This window comes from Sorex fumeus, unplaced genomic scaffold (genome assembly GCF_029834395.1).
Source record: "Sorex fumeus unplaced genomic scaffold, SorFum_2.1 ptg000039l, whole genome shotgun sequence".
Lineage (NCBI taxonomy): Eukaryota > Metazoa > Chordata > Mammalia > Eulipotyphla > Soricidae > Sorex > Sorex fumeus.
In genome coordinates, this window is record NW_026606096.1 from 347,798 (window position 1) to 364,517 (window position 16,720).

At 48.8% G+C, this 16,720-nt stretch overlaps 1 protein-coding gene across 2 annotated transcripts; it reads left to right on the forward strand.

Moving 5' to 3' along the window:
* Positions 1-340: 340 nt before the first annotated feature.
* Positions 341-8,681, forward strand: SNRPE (small nuclear ribonucleoprotein polypeptide E). Of its 2 annotated transcripts, XM_056119120.1 has the most exons (5): positions 341-465; positions 1,036-1,062; positions 2,413-2,475; positions 4,914-4,992; positions 8,471-8,681. In XM_056119120.1, exons 1-5 carry the CDS (start codon positions 412-414, stop codon positions 8,524-8,526), a joined length of 279 nt encoding a protein of 92 aa, XP_055975095.1. In that variant the 5' UTR covers positions 341-411; the 3' UTR covers positions 8,527-8,681. The 2 variants fall into 2 exon arrangements, with proteins under 2 accessions (XP_055975095.1, XP_055975096.1); XM_056119121.1 differs by lacking the exon at positions 1,036-1,062 and having other exon boundaries at positions 374-447.
* The last annotated feature ends 8,039 nt before the right edge of the window (positions 8,682-16,720 follow it).

The window sequence follows — 16,720 nt, forward strand, 5'->3', positions numbered from 1 at the left end:
ACTGGAGGCAAAAGGCCTGAGTTCAGTCCCTACCATATGGTCCCCTGAACACACCCCAAAACAGAGAGCCTGTCCCCCGGTCACACACCGCAAGAGCCGGGCTGCGGACCCTTCGCCGCGACTCCCCACCCGCGAGTTCCGGATGGCCCCAAGGCCGCCCTGCCCGCCGCTCCCGCCGCCCTCCAGGTGGCGCTGTGGGACCGAGCGGCGGAGCCGAGCGCGGGTGCCTCGCTCCAGCCTCTCCCGGATGCAGAGCATAGAGAAAAGCCCGCCCTGCTGACTAGAGCGGCGCTTCCCAGCAGCCGCCCGGGTCGTCGGCCAGGCAGCACGCGCTTCCGCTTCCGGTTCATTACTCCGGAAGTTGCCTCGGAGCCAGCGTGCGGGTCTGTGCGGTCTTTGTGATCTCGCACCATGGCGTACCGCGGCCAGGGCCAGAAAGTGCAGAAGGTGATGGTGCAGCCCATCGTATCCTGCGGAGGGTCTGGGCCGGGCGGGCCGGGCGAGGCGGCGGGCGGCGGGCGCGCGTGCCGTGAGCCCCGCGGCGGGAACCTGGGCGAAAGCGCGGGGAACCGGGGTTGGGCGCAGGGCTGCGGGGGCCTGGGTGGCCGCTGGGGGGTCGGGTGGGCGCCGGGGCTCCGGGGTGGACGCAGGGTTACGGGGGCCTGGGATGGCCGCTGGGGGGCCGGGTGGGCGCCGAGGGACCCTGGGTGGGCGCAGGGGTGCGGGGCGCTGGGGTGGCCGCTGGGGTCCAAGGTAGCCGCCAGGGGACCGGCGCGGACGCAGGGGGCGGAGTCTGGGGTGACCGTTGGGACGCGGGGTGGGCGCAGGGGTGCGGGGAGTTGAGGTGACCGCTGGGGTACCGGGATGGGTGCCGGGGGACCGGGGTGGGCGCAGGGGTGGGAGCGGGGGCGGGGCGGGATGGGTGCAGTGGTGCGGGGGTGGCCGCCAGTGTCCCCGGACTGGGGTCGGGACTGGCTGCTCTCGGGGCAGAGTGTGCGTGCGCGTGTTTTCTGTTTTCCTTCACCGCTGGTGCAGAACCTCATCTTCAGATACTTGCAAAATGTAAGTGGCTCGCCGCTCCCTCATTGATTTTTAAGTATATGGTCGGGGGGTTTTGCTTTTGGTTTTTATTTTGACTGTTGTTGCGTTCTTGTGTCTGGTCACTCTGTTCTTGGGTTTAAAAAATAAATAAACTGTAGAGATTTGGGGGGTTTTGAGCGAAAGGGATGATGCGAAGAAAGGACTAGTGTGAAGAAATGGTGTGTAATGGTGCTGTTTGCAAGCGTGCGAAGAATTGTGCCATTATTTGCAAGACCAGAAATACTGAATTGCAAAAAATTAACAGTTGGCTCGCAAAGGCAGTGGGATTTGGGCATTGGCACATTGGTAGTGGTTGTGGCGAGAACATTGGAGGCACCCCCTCTTCCTGCTAAGCATGTCGTCAGTGGCAGGGAGAGGGCAGTTTAAATACAGAGAAGGTGGAAAAGGAGTGAAGGGACCAGCGCAGAAAATTTAGTGACAACCCCCTTTCTCCTTTCTCCTGGGAATTTGGATTAGCAGTCCAGATGTTGAGTTCAGATTACCTCTAAAAGAAAAAGTAGTAGGGCAGGAGAGACAGTACAGAGGGTAGGGCACTTGCTTGCAAGCGAAGGACCATCACCACCCAAGTCCCACCCACCAGGAGTGATTTTTAAGCACAGATCCAGGAATGAGCTGTATGGCCAGGTGTGGCCTGAAACCAAACCGAAAACATGTAGCTTGTTGCTCTGACAAATTAACAGTATGTAACACACGAATTGGGAAACATTACATGGAGGACACTGATTTTTTTGGTCACTAGACTTGAGGGTCCTTTCCTTGGTTGGTAGGTGTGAAACTTGGAAACTGAGAATCAGAGAAAACTGTTTTGGAGCAGAGTTTTGCTCTGGCAAGTAAGAAAAAAAGCTTTGGTCACTGAGCTCTATTGTCCGTGGATTTCATTCTAAATGTTTTGACTGGGGCTGGAGCAATAGTACAGCAGGTAGGGCGTTTGCCTTGCACGCAGCCGACCTAGGTTCGATTCCCAGCATCCCATATGGTCCCCCGAGCACTGCCAGGAGTAATTCCTGAGTGCATGAACCAGGAGTAACTCCTGTGCATCGCCGGGTGTGACCCAAAAAGCAAAGAAAAAAAAATGTTTTGACTGGAAACAGCAAGAAATAGAACTGAGACCCAAAGTGATGGGAGAAAGTATTAACTTGGACAGTTCGAGTATAATGAAATGAAAGTGCCAAATAACTAGCCTTGTTTTCCAGCATGACTTTCATTAATGTTTTTTGTAGGTTCTGTATTGCTTCTGTTGATTTAAAACATTTTTTTAAAGTAACACTTTCTGATAATTTCTATTTTTAAAAAAATGGTTTTTTTTTCCAGAGATCTCGAATTCAGGTGTGGCTTTATGAGCAAGTGAATATGCGGATAGAGGGCTGCATCATTGTGAGTACCCCGTATATTTCCTCTCAGAGCAATTTGTTCATTCAGAAAGATTTCACAGAAAATGACCAGGGTGCCAAAGAGATAGTAAATGAGCTAATGCTCTAGCTCGCTGGAAAACCTGTTCAATGTCCAACATCATAGTCTCCAGAGAACAGAGCCAGGAGTAGCTCATAAGAACTGCTTGGTGCGGCCCAAAAGCCAACAAAGGGAGGAAAGGTGTCCAACCAGAGCAATGTACAAACTTACGTGTGTGTGTGTGTGTGTGTGTTTCTTCAAGGTTAGCACAGCGGGTAGGGCTTGCTCACGGCCAACCCGGTTTCGATTCCTCCGTCCCTCTCGGAGAGCCCAGCAAACTACCAAGAGTATCCCGCCTGCATGGCAGAGCCAGGCAAGCTCCCCGTGGCATATTCGATATGCCAAAAAACAGTAACAAGTCTCACAATGGAGATGTTACTGGTGCACACTCGAGCAAATCAGTGAACAAGGAGAGGACAGTGCTATCTCCAAGGCCCGGTGGTCTCCCAAGCACCACCAAGACTAACCCCTCCCAGGAACAGGAGTAAGCCCCAAATACCATCGAGTATGCACACCCCCCTTCCCCAACAAAACCTCTAGTGCTCCAACCCAGGGAAAGTCTCAGGGTCCACTATCCCTTTTCTTCAGAGTAAGGAGGGGAGGGTGGGCTGTATTGTTTGGTGCTCGGGCACCTCCCACCTATGTTGGAGATCACTTGGGTGATGCTTAGAGGTCACATTTGGTCAGCCACACACAAGGTCTTTCACGACAAGCTTCTTAATGCCTTGACACTGCACTGCAATTTATGTTAATCAGGCCACATCCCAGTGTGAACTAGCACTGGTGTCAACCTGGTAATTTACCTCTCCAGACCTTGTGGTTGGATGGTTCAAGAGAGTGGTCTTTAGCAGCTGGTCTGCAAGCATGGAGGGGTGCAGGGCATTGGTTAATGCTGGGGAAATAATAAGGCTTGTATACAAGTAATGCCAGTTTAAATCCCCAGCACCATGTAATTCCCCTGAGCACTGCCAACGGTCATTTCAGGAATAGCCTCAGCACCGATGTTAGCAGAGAAGACCTTTTTTTTTTTTAACTTCAAAAAAAAAAGTTTTCTCTGCTTTGGTCATTGAACTCTACTGTCAGTGGATTTCATTCTAAATGTATTGACTGGAAACAGCAAGAAATAGAACTGAGACCCAAAATGATGGGGGAAAGTATTAACTTGGACAGTTCGAGTATAATGAAATGAAAGTGCCAGATAACTAGCCTTGTTTTCCAGCATGACTTTCATTAATGTTTTTTGTAAGTTCTGTATTGCCTCTATTGATTTAAAACATTTTTTAAAAGTAACACTTTCTGATAATTTCTATTTTTAAAAAAAATGTTGTTTTCCAGAGATCAAAAACAAAGAAAGAAAAACAGTGGTCTGCCCCAGTAGCACATAGACTGGTTATGCGGACAGGTGTTGGTCTGCATTTGTGAAAGGTTAAAGAACGCTTATTTAAACAGCATGAAAGGAGGTGGGGGAAAAAATTGGAGGTGAATTGACTTTCAGGAAAGCAGACTACTCTAAATCTAAATAGTGAGATTCCTGCCCCCCCCCCCCCGCCCCCGTATTAGTTTTTACTAAGGTATTGAAGTTTCAGGTGTTCCCAAGTACTCTTTTGTTTGTAATTTGGCCCACCTCTAGCACTACTCATGGCTTACAACCCGGCTCTGTGCTTAGGAATCCTTCCTGATGGTGCTCGGGGGACCATATAACATGCCAGGGATTGAACCTGGGTCAGCTTCACGTCAAGCAAGCAACCCTACCCACTGTGCTATCACTCTTGATTCCCTGAACAGTCTTTGTGTATGTTGGAAGGGCCACACCTGGTTCCCGGGGATTGAACCTGATTTGGCCTCTTTTAAGGCAGGCACCGTCCCCGCTGTCCAGTGGCTCTGGCCCCTGAAAAACTGGGTTTATGTGTGTTCCGGGAAGAACATCTAGTTCCTGGGTGGCCATGTGATGCCCAGGCTCTGAATGTTGACCTCTCGCAGGCCAGGCATGTGCAGTAGCCCACTGAGCTGTCTCTCTGGCCCCCAAATACTATTCCAAACAGAGATAAACACAGAAGGTATCAGCTGTTCTGTTCAGAGGTGTGTTACGTCAGTAATCGCTTCCTTAGCAGTCAGAACACAGGTTAGCAGTGATGGCGTTTGTGGGAGACCCAGTGAGAGGTGGAAGATGGTGCCTTGTCTCCACATACAAAGTCTGTCAGCGGGTCGTGGAAGGCAGGAAGAATGGCTCTTCAGTGTAGCTGATGAAACCTTAAGCCTGAGGTTTCAGGCATAATTAGGAGCACATTCTGGCTTATTTTGGGAATTTCTGAATTGAGTTGGTTTTGTATTTAAGGTAACTGTCAAATGGCTTATTTTTCTAGGGCTTTGATGAGTATATGAACCTCGTGTTAGATGACGCAGAAGAGATTCACTCAAAAACAAAGTCAAGAAAACAACTGGGTAAGCCTAAATGGCCTGAGAGGACGGTGGACACGGAGTCACATAAAGAATTGAATGAGTTGCCATTTAATTTGCTTTTAGTTTTCATTTGAAAAGTTATTGGGGGAGAATAACTTTGAACACTTTCTTTGTTTTTACTCCTTTTCCTGTGCTCAGATCACTCCTAGTGCTTAGCGGCATATAGGTAATTGTGATAAACGTGGGTTGGCCACGTGCAAGGCAAGTGCCCTGCCCACTGAATCTGACTCCTCTGTCTCTCTAATTCCAACTTTTAAAACATTTTAGAGTTAGAAGTAGCAGAGAAAACTCTTTATTTTTTTTAAAGAAAGGTCTTCTCTGCTACTAATTTGTTTTCTTACTCCATTTCTTCTTTTTGTTTGGTTTTGGGCTCACCTGATGACACTCAGAGGTTATTACTTGTTCAGCATTCAGGAGTCATTCCTGGTGGTGCTTAGGGAACCATGGTGCTGGGTGGTGCCAGGCAAGTGCCCTGCTGGCTTGCTGTACCTGGGCTCCCTAGAGCTCCCTGAATGTTTCCTGCTTTACTGAATGACACCAGTCAATCTGGGGCTGGGTTGATGGGTCAAAGGGGTGAAGCATATTTTGCATGTCGGAGTCTTTAGTCTCTTCTGAGCGAGCACCAAGCTGGAGGTCCCCCACGCCACCCCAAACAAGACTATTCTGACCTCACCCTTGCTTGCAATCCTTTTCAGTGGCTTCCTGTTGATTGTAAGATAAGGAAACAGTGCACCCTGCGAAGCCCTTAACTCTGTTCTTGGCTTAATCTCTCCCTGTTCATTTTGTATCACAGCCTCATTTTCCAAACGCTTTCGTTCTTCCAGTTCTTTGGGGGGGGGGGGGGCACAGCACTGCTGGGGGGCCTCTCCTGCACGGTGATCAGGTGTCACCCAGGCGGTGCCAGGGATTAAATCTGGACTCCCACATGCTCAGCATGAGCTCCAGGCCTTTACCCGCCATCTCCCCCCCTCCCCCATCCTCTTTCAGTCCTTGGAGTGAGTTCGTGAATGCCACCCTGTCTTGTGTGTACTGTTTCCTGTGTCCTTAAGCCTCAGATCAGTTTCTCTTCCTTGCGGGCTTGGGGTTTGTTCTGCTTGTGGCGGGTGAGGTGCTCTGCTCTCTCTGGGTTTATAGTAAAACGTCATTGTTTTTTCATCTCATTCTCTTGTCTTGCCCAGGGCCAGGAAAATGGTTTAAACGGTTAGAACACATGCCTATTTGCAACCCCAGTACTAGTGCCCACCCCACCCCACCCCACTACCCCCACCAGGAGTGCCCAGGCTTCTTTACAGACAACAGGGAGAGGGGCCCTGAGAGGTGGTACAGTGAAAAGCGATTTGCTCTGCATACCGCCGACCCGGGCTTGATCCCCTGCACCCCTCCAGGAGTGATCCTGAACACTGCCAGGTGTGGTCCAAAACCAAAATGAAGAGTTGCAGTGAGGAAAGGTCCGGGGCCCCACATGATCCCCTCCGCACTACAGGGCTGACCCTGGTTTCCCCCGGCACTGGGGAGCTGCATATCACCTGGTTGAATATTACTGGGGGCCCTGAGCACTGCTTGGAGATCCCCTGAAACTGAGATAATAGTGCCGTATGATGGTTTCTGCAGTTAGACTACGTGCTCAGTTGCATGAGTTCTGCTTTTTGCCTCCCTAGTATGCTCAGTTTCCACCAGAAGCCTGCCTTGAGTAGAAACTGAGATCGCTCAAAATAAACATGGACTAGGGCTGGAGCCATAGCACAGGGGGTAGGGAGTTTGTTTTGCACGCGCCGAGCCCGGTTCAATCTCAGGCATCCCATATGGTCCCACGAGCACTGCCAGGAGGAATTCCTGAGTGCAGAGCCAGGAGTAAGCCTTGAGCATCACCAGGTGTGATTCCCTGATTTGAAAAATAAACATGCGATATAATTGGGGGGTGGGGGTGTGTTTGGCCACACTGTTATGTGTCCAGGACCTGTTGCTGGCTCTGCTTAGGTGCTCAGGAAACCTTGGGTGGTGCCCAGGGAGTTAGAATCAGGGTTGATCATTGTCCTAGAGAGATAGAATTTTTTTTTCTTTTTTTTCAAGTTACTATGCTTGGGAGCTATGGTGCAGCAGGGAGGGCACTTGTCTTACATGCGGCCTACCCGGGTTCAATCCCCGCATTGCATGTGGGCCCCCAAGCTCACTGTGATGATACCTGTGCATGGAGCCAGGAGTAAGCCCCGAGCATTGGCAGGTGTGGCCCCAGAACCAGAAAATTAATGTCCTTGTGCTTTAGGATTCTGTATTCTCAGTGTCGGGGGCTCATGCACACAGCATTCCAGCACACGTGCTCAGTGTGTCCGTGCCCCTCCACCGCTGACCCTGAACCGTCGGGCCCTCCTCGAGTCTCATACCATGGGAACCTCCTTTCCAGGGCTTCTTTGTTTTGTTTCATTGTGTTTTCCTTGAGATAAAAGTAGCCAGAGTGTTTTACCCATGCAATTTCACTCCTACTTCTGTCCGTATCTTATCAACTTGCATTTTATTTGGGTATTTTCTCTTTATCTAATGCATAGCATACTGTAAGGTATATAAAACTCAAAACTTTTTATTGGTTGTGGGTGCCACACACATGCTTGGGGAACTGAGCAGTGCCAGGAGCAGAGTCCGGGCAGGCATGTCCTGTCCTTCCGCCACATCCCAGGCTTACACTTATTAATGGGGGGCTTGGGGCTTAGGGGTGGGGTGCCCCTCCCCCTCCCAGACAGTTCCCTGGAGCCTCTGCAAGATTTATGGAAATTAGATTCTGAGAAGTGGTATGAATGTTTTACTATGCGTTTTCTTGCTTAGACTGTTTTTTGTGAAAGTCTTTTTTTTCTTCTTCTTCAAATCTGAGCTAGTCTTACATTGCGGTGTTCTTGAATGCCTAGTGTTGAATTCCATATAGTATCCATTCTGGTGTAGAAACCTAATAAACAGTTTGCTCATACTTGGGGCTGATTAACTTTTCTGAAACTTTATTGAACACCAGTGTTCTGAAGTAAAGGGAAAAGTCCTCTTCTGGGTAAATATTGGGTAAAACATAATATTTATTGCAGGATTCCATTTCTAGGATTGTTCATTGCAGGTTTTCAGTATACGAAGTTTTATAAGAATGGGATTATAGTTCGCTGTTTACTATTTCTAATGTAGAACTCATCTCCAGATGTCTCCAAATTCAGGACACTGGGAAATGTGGGGCTGAGACCATCTATCCAGTTGTCTTAACGTACAGAAGCCTTTTCACAAAACCACATGTCTCAGCCTTCCTTAGGTTATTAAAGGGGGGCGAGGGGGTGGGCTACTCTAATGTAAAAGTGTACATACCTTCACAGGAGAAAAGGCATTTCCAGTGTAGTGCTCAGAAATTGTCAAAACTTCAGAGGCTAAGAGGTGGTTGCACAGTTGTCTGGGTCGCTATTAATAGTTTTGTGTTTTAATTTTTGTGTTGCAGGTCGGATCATGCTGAAAGGAGATAATATCACTCTGCTCCAGAGTGTCTCCAACTAGAAACCATGGGTGAACTGAGAAGTTGTTGAGAAGGCGCTGCAGTTTGTTTTCTAGGTGTTTCTTTGGGGAAAGTAGTTTTAAAACATTTGTTCATATTGTTTGGATCACTGTTGTGTTAATATTCGATGACAATAAATGCTGGGGGATTGTTTCTATTTAAAGCTTTACATTGTTCTTTCATCAGGATCTGCCTTGTTGCTTTCAGGGTTGCTTGGCCACAGACTGCAGTATTTCTCCTCCCGTAGAAACCTGCGAGCCTCCATCAACTGTTGGTGTTCATTTAAGTTTTTTTTCCTGTTTGGGGCCATACCCTACCATGCTCAGGGCACACTCCTGACTGCTCAGGGATGACTGTTGGCCAGGTTCCCGGCATTGAACTCAGCTGGCAAACTTCCGCTCCCACCCCAAATTAGAGATTTTTTTCCCCCCTTTTTGGGTCACACAGTGGTGCTGTGTGATGATGGGGACTGAACCCAGGCTGGCTGCGTGCAAGGCAAAGCTCTCCCCGTCGAACTGTCACTCTGGCCCCCAAACTAGAGATTCTAAAGACAGAAAATATTTCATATGATAGGAAAGCTTCAAATATAGGTGACAGAAAAGGAGAGAGGTCATAATCAAAGCTGATGCTCCAATGAGCTTCTTCATGTTTTGGAACCTGGGTTTTCATTCTAGTGTTTCTGTCCACGGGAGATGGGAAGCATTTGATGACTTGAACGTTCGCTTGGCATCTCGTAGAGTCACGCTGAGGAAAGAATCTGAGGATTCTTTCTCAGATCAGTATGAAAGAGAATGACCTTGGTGTAGGCAGAGTAAAATGCCTTAAAGGTATACTGCAGGGCTAGAGGGATAATGTAGAGGGTTCTGACTCCACATACCATCTCCTGAGTACCTCCAAATGTGACTCCTGAGCACACAGCAAGGAGTGAGCTCAAAATACAGCTGAGTGAACCCCACCTCCACCACCAAAAGATACACCCTTTTAAAATGATCTGTGTTGAGACTTACTGGCATATATCAGGAGCAAGCACTGCCAAGTGAAGTGTCACCCTCCCAAAAGTAAAAGTTTGTGAGATAAAGAGAAGGAGACTGAGATTGGCAATAAGAAAGAATTGTTGCTCAGTTGTCAGGGAGAATTCATTGGTAAAGCACTTGTCTCTTTGGGTCACATCCGATGATGCTCAAGGATTACTCTTGACTGCACTCAGGAATTACTCTTGGTGATGCTCAGGGGACCATGTTTGTACATATATGTACAGAGCTCTCCCAGAGCTCTGCCCCACTTGTCTCTTATTCTCTGGGTTTCAGTTGCTCCCATGTTTGCGTGTGTGCCGGGGATCAAACGTGGGAACTCACAGAAGGCACCTGTTCTGTTGGCTACATCCGGGACCCCAATTATTTTATTCTGTGGCCAAATCTCCCTTAAATTGGTCATTTAAGAGTTAAGAATTCTGGGGGTTGAGAGTAAGGTACTTGCTTTGCACAGCGCATCCCATCCCATGAAGTTTATCATCTCTGTCCCTGTCCCTCCATCCCCCTCTCGCACAGAGCCAGGTGTGACCCGAAACCAAAAAGAGTCCAATTCTTTGGACCTGAATAATAGGGTAGGAGGGTTAGGGGCATTTGCATTTCACACGAGTAACTCAGGTTTGATGCTCAGCACCCCCCTATGGCTCCCAAGCGCAGAGCCAGGCTTAAACTCTGAGCACGAAAAACAGACAAAAAGTCAGGAATGCTCTAAAAATGATTGGTAAGCCCTTGCGCTGGGCACAAAGTTGAATAAACTCAGTGAAGCAGATGGACGCACAGCTTCAGTACCACATGCTGAGGGGTGATTGCAATAGATCTTGCAATATAGAGAAGGGCTTACCCTAAGTTCTGCCGATAAACAGTATCTGAGGAGGGACTAAAGCCCAGGACTATGAGGGAGGAAGCACCGTCCTTTCAGCGAGCAACAGAGGGCGCAACAGTGGTGATCAATTCAAGTTAGAGGGTGGCACTCCAGCTGTTCTTTGGAGCTTTTTGTTTCCTGTTGTTTTAAAGTAAAGGGCCTTCAGTTTTGGGTCACACCCGGTGATGCTCAGGGGTAACTCCTGGCTCTGCACTCAGGAATTACTCCTGGCGGTGCTTGGGGGACCATATGGGATGCCGGGGATTGAACCCGGGTCGGCCATGTGCAAAGCAAAATGCCCTACCCCCTGTACTGTCATGCTGGCCCCTCTTTTCAGTTCTTTGGGCATGTTTGGGTTTGAGATTCATCCCCGCTCCAGCCTGTAAAGAGAACACTGGGCAGCAGAGGGAGTCTCAGCTCTGAGCCGGCGTCAGCTTCCTGAGGAAAAGATCTCAGCCGTTCGTTCTCAGAGCAGAGCCAGACCTCCCTGCAGCGCGCTTGGCACCAGAATAGCTGGGAAGAAGGATGAAAGCTGGGGCAGTATAATCCCCAAGAAAACCTGCCGGCTGGTCTCTCCCTCTGCGGCCCTCTGCCCCGTGGAAGCAAGGCTCCCCCGCCGCAGCGCGCTCTGAACGGATCAAGACATGCTTCTCTTTCGGATAGCAAACGGTGGTAGTGAGAAATAAGGTCTAGGGAACTCTCACAATTGAGTTCCGTATTTAGAAATCCCAACTGGCTGGCTCGCTCTCGGGGAACCTGCGGCGTGTGCTTGCTTTTTTTTCCAAGTTGTACTTTTCCACAATCTGGAAGCTCTGCCTCCGCCCAGCATCTGAATTACAGGAGGCGTTGCTCTCTGCTTCATTAAGGTCATTAAAGCAACGCTGCTGGGAAGCGGCTCTTGTTGGCAGCCCTTGGAATGCGAGCAATTATGTTTCCTGAAGGGTGGTTGGTTTCAGAGGGGGTCCTGCTCACCACCCACTAACTCCTGACGTTCTTGAAATTGTGCGGGGTGGGCAGAGAATTAGGGGGCGGGAAAGAAAAGCCAGTGCGATGCGGGGCTGGTGTTAGTAGCCCGTAGGGAGAAAGAAGGGCAAGAACAATTCCTGGGGTGAGTTTTGTGTCTGCCAGCCTGAGCTCTTGGCGTCGTTTCTTACTGGCCAGGCTTAGGGATCCAGCGTTGATCTCTTTCTAATGAGGGTCAAGTTCCTGAGCAGGACGCAGTTTGGGCAATTCCTGGGGTGAGCCCTAACATCTTGTGTTAACTGGGTAATACAGGGGCCTTTCCTGAATTGCTCATTTTTAGAATGTTAGCTAAAGGTAGGCTTTTGTGAGGAAATGGTAAAGCTTTCAAGATCAAACTGGAGTGAGAGTAGAGGGTACAGCGCCCACTTTTGTGCCGGGGCTTCACGTATCAAGCGTGTGTTACAGCAGCGCTCCACGCAGCCCCCGGCACCATCCCGAGTGGCTGGGCATCTCTCTCCCGTCTCCCCACCCCCACCCCCCCAGATCACAGCAGATGCCTTCAAGATGTCTGGAGAACTTAAATACCTACCGATTTAAAAATTATTTCCAGTAGGATTTAAAAGTTTTATAAAATATATAACCCCTATTTCTGCTGAACACGCAAACACGGGCTGAGTGCTTCTTTGTGTACAGGAGCCCCAAGTGGTCTTGGGCAACGAACGGATGGTCCCCTGGACACAGCTGGGCGTAGCCCTGAAACAAAACACAAAAACAGAAGTGGCCTCTTTTCCCGGGAGTATTCGCTGCAGATCACCACTAATAAGAAGTGCTTATTTTTCTGAATTTTATAAATAGGTAGAGTTTGCGTCTCATTTTGGTTATTTTTTTTTTCTTTGTAAGGCTAAACTTATTGTGCCTTGGGCTCTGTGACTCAGTGCAAGTGTCTGCCTTGAAGGTATGATGTGCCGAGTTTGATCCTTGATAATCACGCACATACACACCTGAAATGAAAGTTTTAATTTTCAAACTGGACCATTGGAGCTTGTCCACACATCTTCCCCTGTAGCTGGGGCATCCCCACCCCTGGTGCTATGAAACCAATATAAGTCCTTTACTAAGGAGTATCTGCAGGGTCACCCTGGTCAGGCACCCCCAAATACTCACCCTGTCAGACACAGTTGTGGGAGTTAGAAGCTTATAGCTGGGAACTTCCTTGCAGAATTTGCTGATCTTGACCTGAACTTCCCCTTTGGAAGACCGGACCACATCTTTCTGACATTGCCCCCTGATTTGTTCTCTGGGTCTTTTTTTTTTTTTGTCCAACTTTCTGGCATCTTTTTCTTGCCCGTGGGAAGCAGCCTAGAGTTCAGAGGGCAACATCCTCAACAAGGTATCAGATGGGGAAAAAATGGCTGAATCATCAGGGGTTTTTTTTTTGTTTTGTTTTGTTTGTTACACCTGGCGGTGCTCAGGGTTTACTCCTGGTTCTGGGTTCGGGGATCACTCCTGGCTCGGAGCTCAGGGGACTATACGGGGTGCTGGGAATTGAACCTAGGTCAGCCGCATGCAAGGCAAGCACCCTACCTGTTACACTATTTCTCCACCCCCGCATTGGTTTTAAAGAAAAATTTATTTCCCAGATGACCCAGCAATCTCACTCCTTGACATCTACCATCAAAATACAAGAGTTAGGGAGGAGCCAGGCTCGAGTGATAGCACAGCGGTAGGGCGTTTGCCTTGCACGCAGCCAACATGGCCGACCTGAGTTCGATTCCTCCGCCCCCCGGCAAGCTACCGAGAGTATCTTGCCCGCACGGCAGAGCCTGGCAAGCTCCCCGTGACGTATTCGATATGCCAAACACAGTAACAACAAAGTCTCCCGATGGAGACGTTACTGGGCCCGCTCGAGCAAATCGATGAACAACGGGAGGGCCTTTACCTTTACCTTTACCTAGGGAGGAGCCAGGATGTCTGCGGGACGAACACAGCTGCCAGGATGCGTGAAGAAGTGGCGGCTTTCGAAACTGAACTGCCAGGTGCGATGGCACAGAAACTCCATAATTTTGCGAGAATGAATGGAAGTGTCATTCTTAAAAAAGGCACTTTTTCAGGGTCAGCCTGGTGCCCGCTCAAATAGCGCCTGGCACCTGGAACTGTGTGGCACCCCAGATTTCTGCCATGAGCAACCTGCTTGGGCAGCTGGGCAGAAACTCATGGCTGGCCGGGCTCCTGCCCTGGGCCCAGAAACTGCACCAAGACTAAAATGCATCTCTGCTTCCGTGGCTCAGCCACCAGACTAGCTCACACCACCTGCAGTATATATTATGAAAGAAAATCTCCCTGAGTGCCAGCTGTCTAACGACCCAGGATGGGGATGTGTGCCCCCCGACTCAAGCTGCTGGACTGGTGGCTGTAGCCCGCCCAGGATGCCCACATAATGAGTGGTAGTAGTCCTGCTCCTGGTCCTGGTCCCTGCTGGTCAACTCCAAATTCACCACTATGCCTCTGGCTGGATTCCAACAATTCAGCACCAACTTTCCCAAGAAGTTAAACTGCCAAGTTAGGTATATGGGAGCCTCACCCACAAACCACCTCCAGCTCAGCCATACAAGCTTTTTTTATCAGCCTTGTTTCAGAGGCCCATAAATAAATCTCAAAAGAGATCAAAAGCTGCAGTTAATCTCAGACCTGTTCAAGGTTGAACAGACCAGGGTAGATGAAGGTGAGTGGGTCAGCCTGGTGCCCGCTCAAATAGCACCTTTGGCAGCCACTTGCTCCCACAACTCAAAATTGCCACCATGCCCCTTGCCACACGTCATCATCTCGGGATGGACCTCTCTGAGATACTCACAATTTGGGAATGGGGGCTTTGTGAATTTTGTGCCTGAAATCTTCAGGCTTTCTCAGAGTTGGGATGGCCTATCTCCCCCGACTTCCCTATACTTATGAAACACCGGCAGTCACCCCCATGAACCAACTCCAGAACCACAATGTAAACTCTTCTACCAGCCTCACTTCAGAGACCCATAAATCTCAAAAGCCTCAGTTAATATCAGACTTGTGCAGCTTCTTGCCCTGCAGAGACCCATGAGTTACCCCCCCACAAGCAGTTCTCCGGCATGGCCATGACCCCAGAGGCACACGGACCTAATTCGGAACCCAGCAGCTTCAGGCAGAAATGTGAATTGACTATGCAGTAAGCTATGGCGCCATGCCCCGCCCCCCCCCCCCCCCCCCCAGGGAAACGGTGTCTTTCTCTTCCATCATTTCCCCCCCAGGGCATGGTGGCCGATGCCTCAGAGCTTAATGGACAGCCAGGTATGATCCTGCAGTGACAGGGCAACTGCGGTGTCATGGGATGGGGAGGCGGAACCGGCACATCCTTTTTGCCCTGCCGAGACCACTAGTTGCCCCCCACGAGCAGCTGCCATGGACCCCGAGGCACACAAACCAATCTCGGAACTATTCGGCTTTTGGCAGAAATCCCTCCAGACTTAATTAGTAAAATATCAGAAATCTAAATCTAGTGGCCACACGACGTCATGTGGTCTTCATAACCAGCAATAGAAAACAAATTATTTCGTGATGGGGAAAATTCCAAATAATAATGGTGCATCTTTTGCCGAAGTAATGAATGTAATCAAAGTAGAGAGTTAAGTGGAAATCATCTGCCTCACAGGCACAGGGAGGGGTGGCATGGGGGGTATATTGGGGTTCTTGGTGGTGGAAAATACGCAGTGGTGAAGGGATGGGTGATTGATCATTGTATGACGGAGACTTATACCTGAAAGCTTTGTAACTGTTCTCACATTGATTCAATAAGTAAATTCAAAAATAATAAATAAATAAAAACCAGTGGAACTAAAAAAAAAAATCAGACTTGTGCAAATCTCAGCAGACTGGGGTCAATGTAGCCAGGTGCCTGCCAAAATAGCCCCTGGCAACCACTTGCTCTCACAATCCAAAATCGCCACCATTCCCTTGGCTGGACTCCACCATCTCTGGGCAGAAATCACTGATCTGAAATCTCCAGGTTTTCTTGGGGTCAGGATGGGCCACCTCCCCCACCTCCCTGTACCCCTGGAAGCCTCGGGAGTCACATCCACACCCCAAAGATTCCACCCAGTTTAAAAAAAAAAGCTACTCTAGCTGTACCTTCCCAATAAAAATAATACCCTGAACAAACGATGACTCTTAATGCCTGTATTGCAAACCATAATGCCCAAAAAAAAAACAGAGAAGAGAGGGGTGGGGGGAGAGAGAGAGAGAGAGAGAGAGAGAGAGAGAGAGAGAGAGAGAGAGAGAGAGAAAGAGAGAAGGAAAGTCCATGCCATAGAGGCAGATAAGGGGGTGGAGGTCGGAAGGAAACTGAGGACATTGGTATTGGTGGTGGGAAATGTACACTGATAGAGGGATGGGTGTTGGAACATTGTGTGACTAAAACTCAATCATGAATAGCTTTGTAATGATATATCTCACGGTGATTCAAAAACCTATATATAGAGAAAAAAATACAAAACATAATTCTAAAAGATGAATTTTTATGTTCATTACAGCACTTAGTACAATAGTCATAATATGGAAACAACCAAGCAGATAAAAAAAAAAGTTGAGTATCACCACATACGGTCCGTTGAACTTTGTCAAGAGTGAACCCTGAGTCCTAGGCACAGCTTGGTGTGGCTCCAAAAACTGAAAGTTGCAATTATGTATGGAATACTACTAAACTGTAAGAAAAGATGAAATCCTGCAATTTGCTACAAAGTGGATGAGACTGGAGGGTATCATGTCAGTGGAATAAATTGGAGGGGATTAATGGGTGATCTCACGCTGTGTATATGGAGAAAACAAAATAAGGGAAGAGATAATATTGAACAATAACAAACCGTTGGCCTTGGATTAGAAACCCAGATGACCAAACAGTGAAGGGATGGGGCAAGTAGGGGTATGAAGAGGTGGAGGAGAGGTGACGGTGGTGGGAAGTCTCGGGCATGTTGTTGGTGATGGGTGCAGTAACTTGGAACATCAGTAGCATATTCAGGAACACTGTTGTCACCGTGTTGCATAAACTCATAATAAATTATTAAAGTTAATACCTGGGTCAAGAGAGATAGTGCAGGGCTAAGGGGTTTGCATTTCATGTGCCCAAACTGAGTTCAAATCCCTAAGCATTTCTGGGTGTGGCACAAAACTAAAATTTAATTACAGAGCAATAGCTCAATACACCACATGATTTGCATGTGAGCCTGGGTTTGAGCCCTAGTGCTACCTGGTACTGTGAGCACTGCTGAGTGAGTACCCCAAAGCAAAAAAAAAAGGGTAAAATACACATATTAACTATCT